Source organism: Tripterygium wilfordii, chromosome 13 (assembly GCF_013401445.1).
Source record: "Tripterygium wilfordii isolate XIE 37 chromosome 13, ASM1340144v1, whole genome shotgun sequence".
In the NCBI taxonomy this organism is placed as follows: domain Eukaryota; kingdom Viridiplantae; phylum Streptophyta; class Magnoliopsida; order Celastrales; family Celastraceae; genus Tripterygium; species Tripterygium wilfordii.
Genome location: NC_052244.1, coordinates 13,611,123 through 13,623,330, shown reverse-complemented (window position 1 = coordinate 13,623,330; position 12,208 = coordinate 13,611,123). Strand labels below are relative to the sequence as shown.

Here is a 12,208-nt window from a genome sequence, read left to right as displayed (position 1 = left end):
GGGCTTAACGTAACATTGGGCCCTAACTGTCTATCACCTAACGTTGGCTTTGCATGACGATGGCCCCTTATGGGCTATGACCCACCATAATACTCCTTATTGGGCCATTGTTAAGAGAGAATCTTCCTGAAAATTGACGTTAGTATTAAAAAGTTTGTGGCACACCAAACAATTTGAAGTCTCACATTCATTTGCCGGGTTAATGAAACTTTTCGTAACACAATGACACCAAACAAGTTTGCCGATTTGGTTAGATGTAGACGAAAACAATCGATTATGACTAATCAACGTTAAATTTGAAAAATAAAATTAGACCCATTTGAGACCTTAAACGGTGAATTTGTCAAAAATAGAGTGAGATTAGTGGCGTAATGACTAGTCTTGTCAACCACGTTGAAACGAATCTCCCAACCAAATTTCACGCAATTATGATAATATGGTTTTCCAATCGATTTTTTTTGTAATTACTTTGACACTAGTCCTACATCATGTAACAAAACAAATGCTTTCGGTCCCTAATAGTTTAGGTTGAATAACCAAGCCACAATAAACAAAGACAGATAGAAGAATATATAGGGCCATACAAATGATTAAAACTACATATGTCAATGATAATCTATCAGATAATCTTAAGCACAAGGATTCAACACAAACAAATTATAATCAAGAAATCCCTCCTCAGACAAGATAACCATGAACATAAGAAGCTACAACGCGGTCGGAGAGTACTAATGATTCTCTCTTAATCAAAGAGGATTTATCTTCAGTATTTTTGTACCATACCTGTAGCTTTTATACAATGAAATACTACAGGAAACCATACAGAATACTTGTGCTCCTTCAAGCTTATTTTACCTGCAAGAAAGCAAGAAATTAATAACCATACAAGCATAAGTAGCTAGCTAGTATGAAGACTGATGAAATAGATGATCTGATTCAGTGTATTCTTACACTAGTTGAAGAGCCATCTGATCTTGGCGTTGATAATGATTTGTAGGCTGCAAGGCATTCACTTGAAAATAGTTTCGAGAGTCGAAGGACTGTGATGGCAAGGTCTCGTAGTTGGCCCCTCCTGGCATCAGATTCATGTTCTGTTGGTTTCTTTCATTCTCTGCTATCTGCATCATCCACAAAATTAAGCTCCAACCTCTTGAAAAATCCGCAATGTCGCTAATTATATAGATATACATATACAGAAACAGAAGCGGACCTTTGCTCGAAGAAGCTGGTTACTGTTGTGCAAATCAATTTCCTGCTACATGAAATTTCATTGACAGAAAAGGAAGAGCAATATCAGATATGTAGTACTTGTAATGAAACATGGAATAAGCACTTCAAGTGTAGTAATCCTATTTGCGGCCTCACACTTATATATTGGAAGAGTACTAACAAGTACGTTATTTAGGGTGATAACAAGGAACAATATTAATCGACAATTTTTGATAACCGAGGAATCACTCATCCCATCATATTCTTTGGACAGCCGAGTGAGCGTAAACTTTAGGTTTTCATAATAGTCCACACCATGTTGGTGATAGGTAACAATGCTAAAGGCCATGCATATGAAATAAGGCTCCTAATCCCTCCCCGAAAATAGGATCTAAAGCCCACGAGACCGGGAAAACCCTAGGAAAATACTCCAATTTAGTTTGAACTCGTGCCCTAAACCCATAGATATAACCAACTAAGTTATGGTTCCTTGGTTATAACAAGGAACAATGTTAATCTATAAACCCTAAACCACAAAATTCAGCTAGATTTTCCGTCAAGAATTTTCCTTTTCAATTAATGAGTCAAAGATAATAGTTTCTAGGACATGAATATGGTATATAAAGATCATGGAGGCTGCCATATCCATTGAAATGTGACTAAACCATACCCTCTTCTGCATGTACTCAATTTCTGCAAATAAGAGCTCAGTCTGTAGGGAAACAACAAGAAAGAGAGAAGGAAAGGAGAGAGAAACTTGTTAGTGAAAATATTAAAACAATTGGCTTTGAATGAATATAAAATGAAAAGGCATGTCATTATACCTTTTTGGATCGAATTTTGCTAATTCCCTTCTCTAATCGAACCTCCAAGTTTTTGAGATCCTTGGCATTCAAAGAACTCAGCGACTCGCCAATCATTTGCCTAACAGAGAGAAAGGATTTCAAGTAATTAATTAACAGAGGTTCCAGTGGTAAATCCCATGATCAATCAATGGTGAACTTGAGAGTTTAGATCACCTGTTTGAATTCTGCAAATTCCCAATTTGCACACGAAGTTTTGCAGATTCTTGCTGGTAGAACTGTAATAATAAAGAAGAAAATTCATCCATGGTGGTTTTGAATATCTATATATTTACCTATGTAAGGATCAAAACGATATCTGAATTCAGATGAGAATGCTTGTAGACTTATGTCATCAGGAACAATTAATGTCTTTGACAATGCAACAACGTTAATAGCTGCTAATCATTAATTTTCATTAGGGCATATAAAATATCATAGAAACCAGAGACAATGAACTATAGATGTTGAAAAGAGGCAAAGCATAGATATCCATTTTTACTAGGCATAGACATTATTATGTTGTTTTGCAATTATTGGCAAAAAATTTGATTATGTGGATTCTCTCATACTCCTAACCCTAATTTGTGTTTCAATGAAAAGTGATAGATTACAGATAAATAAAAGTTGATTAAAAGGTTCTTCACCCAAACATATCGAAAATTTTCATTCCTTAATTTTGAGTTGTTAGAATATGTATAAATGATGTGAAATATCCAACTCAATAAGTTAACATTCCTCTCACGTGTGAACTGGACAATCCGATGGTACACGTGCACAACAAACGTGGCACAATACTAGGGCTACTCTCACATAAGACCCTCACCTTGGGGCAACAAACAAACGCACAAAAACCACACTTGGGGCAATAACAAATGAGCGTTTAAATTTCGGAAGTTAACGTTTGAATGCAAAACCTCTTGGTTCGAGACCAATTTAAGATTAGTTACTTTGTCATTCAACCCACTAAGTTACTTGTTGGGTTGTGGTATTTCACATCATTTATACATATTCTAACATGAGTTGTTAGTCGGATATACAAATATGCATTAACCCCAGCAATTAGTTGGATAATGGAGAAATGAATGAGGAATTAAGACTGTGTGAGATTAGATCAACCCTATTTCATTGCAATTAGCCCAAGAGAAAAAGTTCTCTAGACAAGAAGAAATACTATATGAGGTGCAACAAGGAAAACAATTATGTTTATGAGATGACGAATGAAAGTGTACCTGAGCATTAGCTTCTGAAACAGACCCACTGTTGGAGGTATCTGAGCATGCCTTCTTATACCTATTAATTGTAGCCTTAACACTGCTAGAATTGAATCAAATGAGATATCCACCCCAAAAGTGCCCTAAAATAGGAACAAGTATGCAATTGTCCTAGGAAGAGAAATCTATTTATTTGAAGAAAAGAGTTCGAAAAGAAAGGAAAAGTAATGAGAGAAAAAAAATTATCCAAAAATCTATTCAAAATTCCGAAACATAATTTTGATCTCCAATTCAAACAAGAATCATTTGTACATAACACAGATAACAAAAGTTGAGAGGTTTTCTCCAAGTTAATCACTTGCCATAGGACTGGTTTCTTTAAGACTCCAAAAGCCTCATATATATATATACATACTTGTTGTTTGGTTGGTTATATCTTTGTTGTGTTGTTTCTTCTTGTTGCCGAGGTCAGGTTCATGCCCCCCTCGTTTTTTGTAAGCCATCGAAGTGAGGCTTTTTCTCTTCCTTGATTAATAAAATTCCGGGCTAAGCCCTTTTCTTGAAAAAAAAAAATGCATATATATATATATATACACACATACTTCATGCTCATTGTCACATAATAATGGCTTTGCAATTTCATTGCTATTTAGAGCACATTTACAAGTGAGATAAATATTCCACGATTCATTCAAAACAGCACATACCTTTTCTCTGATGAACATATATGTATACTGTATTTCAGATTGGGAAGAAAATAAATTATCATTATTATTATACCATCAACTAACCCAAGTTGACACAAAAATAAGCATTGAACAAAAATAACTATCAAAAACATTTCCAGCAACTAAGCTAAAATGCTTCAGCTTCTGATGATATATATGGGGGAAAAAGGGACTTCTTGATCTCAACTCTTGCAGTAAAATAGCAAATACTTTGTCAGCTATTTATTGCTATATATATTTTTGTAAATACAGTAATTAAGCAATAGAAGAATTCTTCTTCCTGTTTCATGTGTTTAATTAGGCACTAAATTTTTACTTCAATTTTAGTTAAAGGGTTCAAGCTTGTTCAAGCTGAGAAGAAAAGATGATGGTCAAATCAATCAAACTCTCTGAGTTAACTGATTCTAATACGAAACCCTAAAGCCCAAAATCCCACTTCTCTTTTGAGTCAGACTTTCAGTCATAACTCATATCTCACAATGTGACACAGATGTGATATATACTGTAATAAAATCACACAACACTCTCTGATACCTTAATATCCTCGAGCTACTGATTGGCTGCCTCTGCCAAGTCGACACTTTATCATTGGTTATTCCACATCCACGGCCATAAATCTTCCACGTGTAACAAACCCATTACTCAGTGAATAATCCCCACAACCAGACCCTATTACCCTCCTCGATTTATTCAAGAAAGTCTATTAAATCTGTATTTTTACTGAACTTGAAAGTGAAAGAAGTAATAAAAAATGTGCAATCAGTCTTTTCTCTTTTCTGTCCTCTAAGTCTGAGTGGATCAGAGCCGTCCGTTTGTAGTTGCCCTTCCCAATTCCATGAAACAAGCCAAAATGTTCAGAACTCTCTTATTGGCTCAGAGTTGTCGTACCCTTCTCTCTCTCTCTCTCTATCTCTCTAAAAACTTGCACAAATATATCTACCGCAAGATCTTCAGAATAATGGAAAGAAAACTCTACAGTTTCAACATCATTAAAGTGTGAAAAATAATTCAACTAAGAGATACAATAGAAGCCAACAAAATTGATCTTTGACATTGAAATCGTCTAAAGATTGAAACTTTAGGGTTCAGATGAAGAAAAAAAAAGAGAACCCATTCACAAAAACTTTTGTCATATCCAAGAACTGGAAAAAAATCGTGTGTGACTTGACCAAAGATTCTTTGACTTAGAAAAACCCAATCTTGATCTATGTCATCAAACCCCAACTATAATTACCATTCCTCCTCACCAACTGTAAATTCAGAGACAAAATAGAAAACCCATTTGATTTTGGGGAGATTAGATTGGTCTTGGAAGAATGTATCACTAGATTTGATTTTAGGGTTTGTTAATGAATAAAAAAAACCCTAGTTTGGGAAGGTTTGACCATAGAAAGTGGGATTTCCTACGTGGTTAGATTAAGATTTGAGGAGTTTCACGTGGGGTTAGGGAGGATACTGAATTGGGTGTAGATTATCGGTCGGAAAAGAGAGAATAAAATAGAAATCCCATTTGGGATTTTGGGGTTTTTTGGAAACCCTAATTTGCTTTTTTGATGGGATTCTTGACAATTTTCTTGACATTGTGCTTGATGAGTGATTGACGTGCTATTAAGGAAGGGTTTAGGAAGGTTTGGAGAATAATGGGAGTTGTGACAGCTTTTGTTGTAGGCCTTGTCTTTAGCTTCATAGATGACACACAGAGATGTACATTCAGAGAGAAAGAAAGAGAGAGAGAGAGCAAGAAGAGGAATAAGGAAGGAGAGATAGAGAGAGAAAGGAAAATATGATAATTAACGGCAATATTGGAAGAGATGATCATAAGAGGCTGATCTCACAGTCCTGCATAAACTCCCAAAACCTATCCTTGTTCATACTCTCACTACCACTACTATAATGCTTCTATTTCCATCTATGTAAACACCAGATCTATGTCTACAAATTCAAGAACTCCAAAAACATAAAAGAAAGAAAACCCATAAAAGCTCATTGAAGGAAAAATACAAAACTCAAAGAAAGAAAGACAGACAGACAAGTGAAACTCAATCAAAACTACTACCATTAAAAATGATTGTGTTCTCTTTCACTCAAAATCCCCTCATAGATCCACTGCAGAAACAAAAAGTCTTGACTATCAATGGCTTCATATATATGAAAAATAGTGAAAGTGATGCTTTGGAGAGGAAAACTAAAGGAACCCCATAACACCATTTCAGGGTAGCAGAAACCTAAGAGGGAAAAACTTTGAGAAACTAAGATCAAGAGATTAAGCTAATTCTACACAAAAATTCACACATACATATGTATACCTGTTGTTAGCATACTCATAGAGGCGGCCGCGGGTTGAGAAGACAATCAGAGCCACTTCTGCATCACAAAGAACAGATAATTCATAGGCCTTTTTGAGCAAACCATTGCGCCTCTTGCAGAAGGTGACTTGGCGATTGGTTGTGTTCTCGATCCGCTTGATCTCAATCTTTCCCCTTCCATTTTTCCTCTGTGGAGAGTCCTCCCTGCTTGATTCATTTGGGCATGACATGATGATGATGATATCTCTTGCTGAACGAACCAAAATCCAAAAAAAAAAATAATAAATAAAAGATCCACACAATAATCAAGGTTAACATCTATTCACTACAATTCTTTTAGCCACAAAAACAAAACAGAAGAAAACAAATCAAAGCTGTGAAAGGAAGAAATGATTGAATCCTATAACAGTTGCAATATACACTGTCATGGGGCTTCAAAGGTTCATTTCTTGAGGATTATTGGGTGGTTGAACCAATATTTTTGGAGAAAATGATTGATTAACCCAAAAGAAGTGAAGCAGTTGAAAAGATTATGAGATTCATGCGTTTCATTGTTTTGCTCTCACTAACCTGGTTGAGGAAAGAATTGATAATTAAGGATATAGATGAAAACAAAATTAAGGTTTCTGCCTTTGTGGGTTTTCTCTTCTTTCTACAAATCTCAACACAGGAGATGCAGAAAATGGAAGCAAGAGGTGGGTTTATATAAAGTAAGAACAACGACCATTGATAACATTTGTATAGATAATCCACTGCTACTTACTTTTTTTTCCAGTTTTTTCTGTAATCTATTTTGGTAAACTATGTTTATTGGAGATTAAGCAAAAGGGGAGGCTAATTTGGGTAATTAATTAACCACTCATAAGACTCAAAGACTCCATTTTTTTCCTCTCTTTCTTGTGAAATGATGGAGGGCATATCACACACACACAAATAAAGAGAGAAAGAGACAGACAGCCAGAGAAAGAGAAAGAGGGATGCTTTTGAAAGAGATTTATTAATGTGGTGAAAAAGACATACTTCAATTTTTGCTTATCAACTACTTCAGAATAAAATTATAATCTCTCTGTTCTAATTGATGCTATAATAATAAATTGAAAGGGAATTGAAGATCAATAATTCATTCCCTTTTATCGTAATACCCCACCAATCCTCTATGTACAGTAATCAAGACATACAGTTTCAATAGGATTATGACAAAAAAGTGGAAAGGGGACTCCCATGTCACAAGATCAAGTCCTCCATCTGCATATATATTATATATGACAAAAAAGTATTAAGTATTTGTTTTAGATAAAATAAGGACTTTCTTACTGGAACATTTCTGTGTGTGTTGTGTGTATATATATATATCTATACACCTTTAACCTAGCTTGTATATGGTAATAAGAGGTGAAGCACTTGGCAATTGGCATCATGCATTTCACTTTGCATTCTTTCTTCTCATTTCATCGCCGCAATTGCGATTACCTTTGACAAAATGTGCCAATCCAAAATTATTGGAGTTTTCTTCCATTTAAATCTTCCCTTTTTGTTTAGGTTCCATTATTGTTGTAAGATTGCTTCTTTACAAGCTCGAATTTCAAAAAAAAAAAATAGTCTCACACTCTATATATATATTGGCATCTACACTATATTTCCATAACTTTCAAAATCTTCTATGACATTCTACTTGAATTTTGGCACAAAAAAGCTACCATTTATTGTGATGGGATTTTGAATAGGAGGTTATATATTCTAGGAATTCTCAATATTATTAGGGTCCTATAGAGGAGGGAGAGCCATCAAAATGTGTCCTTTGATATTAGGGTCCACAATATGAAGGTTTAATTGTGCACCTTTGTCATACCACATCACACATTGTTGGGGGAGGAGTAGTCACTATTCCCATACCCACCCCTAATTAGCATTGGATGTCAAACATTGCCATGACAAGACATAGCTGGTTCACAGATGAAATATATAACATCTCCTAACAAGTCTATGGACATTGGACAACTCACACCATGTTCCCCTTGCCAATTCATTCATATACATATATACATGTATTGATAATCTTTTTTTGATTGATTAATAAGCCCTAGTGGATTATAGTATTCTTTTGATGGTTTTGATACTGTTTTTCTTCCTCTTTATACTAATTAAGATGCATGAACTTTCTCCAAGTCTCAAAACTACTCCATTGTTGCTCATGGCTTCATGTCTAAACTAAGCTTTTACTTCAACAATAGAAAGACCATCAAGCATGTTAGGTACATATGTACCCTAATAGGTATAAAGAGACTCTAAAGTCTTTACTCATGATCACTACAAAAAATCTTCTCCATATCTACATTTCAGGACCACATTGAGGGTAACTGCTACCAAATCCCTCTTTTTATTTAATTTTTTTATGATAGTTATATTTTCTTTTTATTAAAAAAGGAGGGTAAAAAAAAAATCATGGATGACCTTAAAGAAGTATGCTCTAATTTGGTGGCCGTCAAAAACCAAGAACAACATCATATGCAAGCTTGTCATTTGTACATCTGATATGAGCCTAAACTCAGACCGTCAGGTTCCCGTGCACATAAGTTTCTCACTTGACAATGGGGTAAGTTGGGCCAAAGTCCAGCGCGTGGCCACAAGTATATTTGTTCCCAATGAGAATTGAACTCATAACCTCCCCAATACATGCATATGATTTGACCCCAAAGAATATTCACCAATTAGGCTATCACCCAAATGATAGTGGACATCAATATCTAAATTGAATTGATAACACTCTTAGGATCATGTACACTAATGGCTGTGTTAGGCTTGGTTTGGTTGTGTGTTCACAATAATTGTATCAAGTTTGTCAAAAAATCCAAAATGACAGGTTTGACATGCATGTTTAGTTAAAAGAGGAAAGAAAATTTACATGATTAAGATTAAATGTGCTAAAGATAAAAAGTTATATGCATTAAGGAAGTAGAAGGAAGTATGTATTGGGGAATGTTGATTGATGTCTACTTATTGGAATGGAGTAGAAACAGAAAGTACTTGCAGAAGAATTAGTCCTTATTAATATGTATTTTCTCTCTTATAAACATATATACATTGGGGGCCATAATAATGTAATGTAATCAATATATATGTACACCCTCTTCTTCTTTTTTTTTACCGAGAACAACATCATATAAGTTTTTTTTGATAGCTACAATTCTTCCCCAAAAATCACGTTAAATCATGATTTTTTTAAAATGACATATTGAAATTTAAGAATTAATGTTTAGATAACAATAGGTCGTTGATTGTGATGAGACGATAAATTTGACCGTAATAACCCTTAACGCAAACAGAAAGTCACGAGTTCAAATCTCGTAAATGTTTTTATTATCGCAAATGTTTTTATTATCGCAATTTGTATGATAATGTTTTCATTATCGCAAATGTTTTTATTATCGCAATTTGTATGATGGGCCCTGCTGAACTTAGCAAATTCTAAGTATATTCTAACATGATGAATTGATACGAATTGATTTGGTTTGTTGGGAACAAGAGCCTAATATATCATCATACGTAACTAGGTCTGCTTCTTATAACAAAAGTTGCTTTATTATTTGTGGTTGAGAGTGACTCGAATATATTCATTATGTGGAACATACACACACATAAGCACCAACACACCACAATGCCTTGCTCGATCCAAAGTTTCCAAATTGGGTGAAATCCGCCCCCTACCACTCTCTTTTAACTCATATATGGCATTTTGTGACATAAAGAAGAAAGTGAACAGAAGAAGCCCATAATAAAGTAAATAAACAACAACAATGATGCTACTGGGCCCAATTAAATTAACTGTTTGGCCCAGTATGAGTTAGGCCCATATACTGTCTGGACCCAACAATATGTCGACTAACGTTGTCCGGTTGGGTCTCAGCACGTCAGTTGGTTCAAGTTTCAATTGTTCTCCAAGTGTTCGATGAAATGCCGCAATCACTTGCATATAGAACCATAAAGTATAAAGGGAAACATCTATACATATAAATTTGCAGCATAAACAAACAAATAACATGTATATATGTATGTATGTATGTATATATTCATCAGCTTCCGTCAACCAACGAAGAGATGTATTATCACATATGAAGCTGATTGAAACAGGGTTCATGGAAATGGAGCAATCTTCTTCATCTCAGTTGGCTCAATGTCGACCACAAAGCCCTTCCCATGCTGCTTCCAGTAATCCGCATTCGGGTTAATCCACTCCGGCTCTTCAAACTCCACTCTCGAGTCCCTAATAGCCTCTGTTGATATGCCGTACTTGGCATCTCTCTTTAAAACCAAATCCGGCTTCACCATGCCCAAACTCACAGCTTGTGGAGACATCATTAGTGCCGGAGGACCCAGCGGAAGCCGATCACCTAAATCATAACCATGATCCATCATTACTAATCATAAACACAAAATTGAAATCAATTGATTAATTCATTACCTCTATCTGTTTGCCATGTACACCAAAACTTGCCATATGTTTTGGTCAAATTTTGGAGCTCTGGCTTCACCACCATCTCTGGAGCTCGCGGATTAATCCAGAGTGCTGACTTGATCTGATTCATTGAACCCATTTCGTTATGATTGTAATCCATACAAATTGAATTTAAATTCATCAATAGAAAATAAAAGAAACCTCATAAGCATGAGAGTGCCACAGTTTTTGCTCCTCCGGTGGCAATCCTTCGAATATTCGATCAGAGACTATATATTCCACCCCTGTAAATTTGACACCATTAAATCCCACATCGTGTAACTATTAATCTGCAACAAATTGCATATATATATTACCTATGAGACGGCCATTGGACTCGTCGGAGTCGTAGACGGCGCACTGGAGAAAATCCTGGTTGATTCTGGTGATGTAGTGGTGAGTCTCGATCTGTCGGGTCATGTCGTGGCTATAAAGAGCGAAGGTGCAAGCGTGTTGGCTTATTTGCTTCACTGGCTTCAGCGACTGCAACATAGCGGCTCCTTTGTCCAACAAGTGCTGCTCGATCGACATTGGCTTCCCTAGCGGCTGTAGATCTCCGCCGGAGCCAAGATGAGATGGTGGTGGCTGGTCAGTCGAAGACATGTTGACGTCCAAAACTTCGATCGGTTTGTTTGTTTGTTTGTCTATGTGCTTTTTCGATTGCAGTTCTTGTTTAGGGATTTTATAAGAGAGAGACAGCGAAGTGCTTGGATGACGTGGCGGGTTTAAGAGGTGACACGTAAGCTGCAATAATTGCTGATGTGGCCAAGAGTGGTGAAGTGTTGGGACAAGTGGATGTTATGCTGAGAGGCACATGGCATTTAAAGGTTCCGCCTTCTGTGTATTCATTAATGAAAAAGCATTGTACTTTACGTGATGACCCGTTTAGCCGATTCTTCAAAATATAAGAGTCTGTTTCGTCTGAAAAGAAGTATAAGGGCTCAATCCACCTAGTTTACAAATCATATAGACTATTTTGAGACTTAACCCAATTCTAAACTATAAGAGAGTAAAATTAGAAGAATCTTGTGTTATCTATCCAAGGCCTAAACGGCTAACCATTAAACTCATTTAGCTAAATCTTTTGAACTCACTTGTCCTGCGATTTTACAATTCTTTCAAGTTAATTTGTAAATATGAAATTTAATGGGAGTTCACAAGTTTGTGTTTTATAATGGGTTTAAAAACTAGCAAGTTAAGACTTCGAAGAACACTAAACAGAGTATAACGGTCAAATTTGATGCCTTAGGAATGCTCAGTTCTATGCATAGACAAGTTTTTCTTGTTTCGTGCAATTTTGAACTTAACTTGGTCTATTGGCTTCTTTACTTAACGAAACGTTGTCCAAAAGCTAAACTAGCAAGTTAAGACTTCATAGAACACTAAATAGAGTATAACGGTCCAATTTTGATGCCTT

The 12,208-nt window shown here is 35.6% G+C and overlaps 2 protein-coding genes across 4 annotated transcripts; both read right to left on the bottom strand.

Annotated features, from left to right (window-relative positions):
* Positions 1-561: 561 nt before the first annotated feature.
* Positions 562-7,166, bottom strand: LOC120012389 (floral homeotic protein AGAMOUS-like). Of its 3 annotated transcripts, none has more exons than XM_038863800.1 (9): positions 6,870-7,113; positions 6,300-6,549; positions 3,284-3,368; positions 2,229-2,290; positions 2,034-2,133; positions 1,880-1,921; positions 1,211-1,252; positions 952-1,118; positions 562-855 (listed from the first exon to the last, which is right to left on the bottom strand). In XM_038863800.1, the coding sequence occupies exons 2-9, from the start codon at positions 6,527-6,529 to the stop codon at positions 852-854; spliced, it is 732 nt and encodes a 243-aa protein (XP_038719728.1). In that variant the 5' UTR covers positions 6,530-6,549; positions 6,870-7,113; the 3' UTR covers positions 562-851. The 3 variants fall into 3 exon arrangements, with proteins under 3 accessions (XP_038719728.1, XP_038719729.1, XP_038719730.1); XM_038863801.1 differs by having other exon boundaries at positions 3,284-3,365; positions 6,870-7,022; XM_038863802.1 differs by lacking the exon at positions 562-855 and having other exon boundaries at positions 948-1,118; positions 3,284-3,365; positions 6,870-7,166.
* A 3,038-nt stretch (positions 7,167-10,204) lies between these two features.
* Positions 10,205-11,454, bottom strand: LOC120013739 (oil body-associated protein 2B-like). The gene is made up of 4 exons (XM_038865663.1): positions 11,109-11,454; positions 10,954-11,036; positions 10,759-10,873; positions 10,205-10,687 (listed from the first exon to the last, which is right to left on the bottom strand). Exons 1-4 carry the CDS (start codon positions 11,392-11,394, stop codon positions 10,431-10,433), a joined length of 741 nt encoding a protein of 246 aa, XP_038721591.1. The 5' UTR covers positions 11,395-11,454; the 3' UTR covers positions 10,205-10,430.
* Between the last annotated feature and the right edge of the window lie 754 nt (positions 11,455-12,208).

What these genes read in the sequence shown, in the direction of transcription:
- LOC120012389 (XM_038863800.1), bottom strand. Translation starts at nt 6,529, where the DNA reads ATGTCATGCCCAAATGAATCAAGCAGGGAGGACTCTCCACAGAGGAAA. An exon ending in AATTTGCAGAATTCAAACAG is followed by an intron (nt 2,134 to 2,228) that starts GTGATCTAAACT and finishes TCTCTCTGTTAG; the next exon opens with GCAAATGATTGGCGAGTCGC. An exon ending in ACCAGCTTCTTCGAGCAAAG is followed by an intron (nt 1,119 to 1,210) that starts GTCCGCTTCTGT and finishes TGGATGATGCAG; the next exon opens with ATAGCAGAGAATGAAAGAAA.
- LOC120013739 (XM_038865663.1), bottom strand. Translation starts at nt 11,394, where the DNA reads ATGTCTTCGACTGACCAGCCACCACCATCTCATCTTGGCTCCGGCGGA. An exon ending in GGCACTCTCATGCTTATGAG is followed by an intron (nt 10,874 to 10,953) that starts GTTTCTTTTATT and finishes TCAATGAATCAG; the next exon opens with ATCAAGTCAGCACTCTGGAT. An exon ending in TACATGGCAAACAGATAGAG is followed by an intron (nt 10,688 to 10,758) that starts GTAATGAATTAA and finishes GTTATGATTTAG; the next exon opens with GTGATCGGCTTCCGCTGGGT.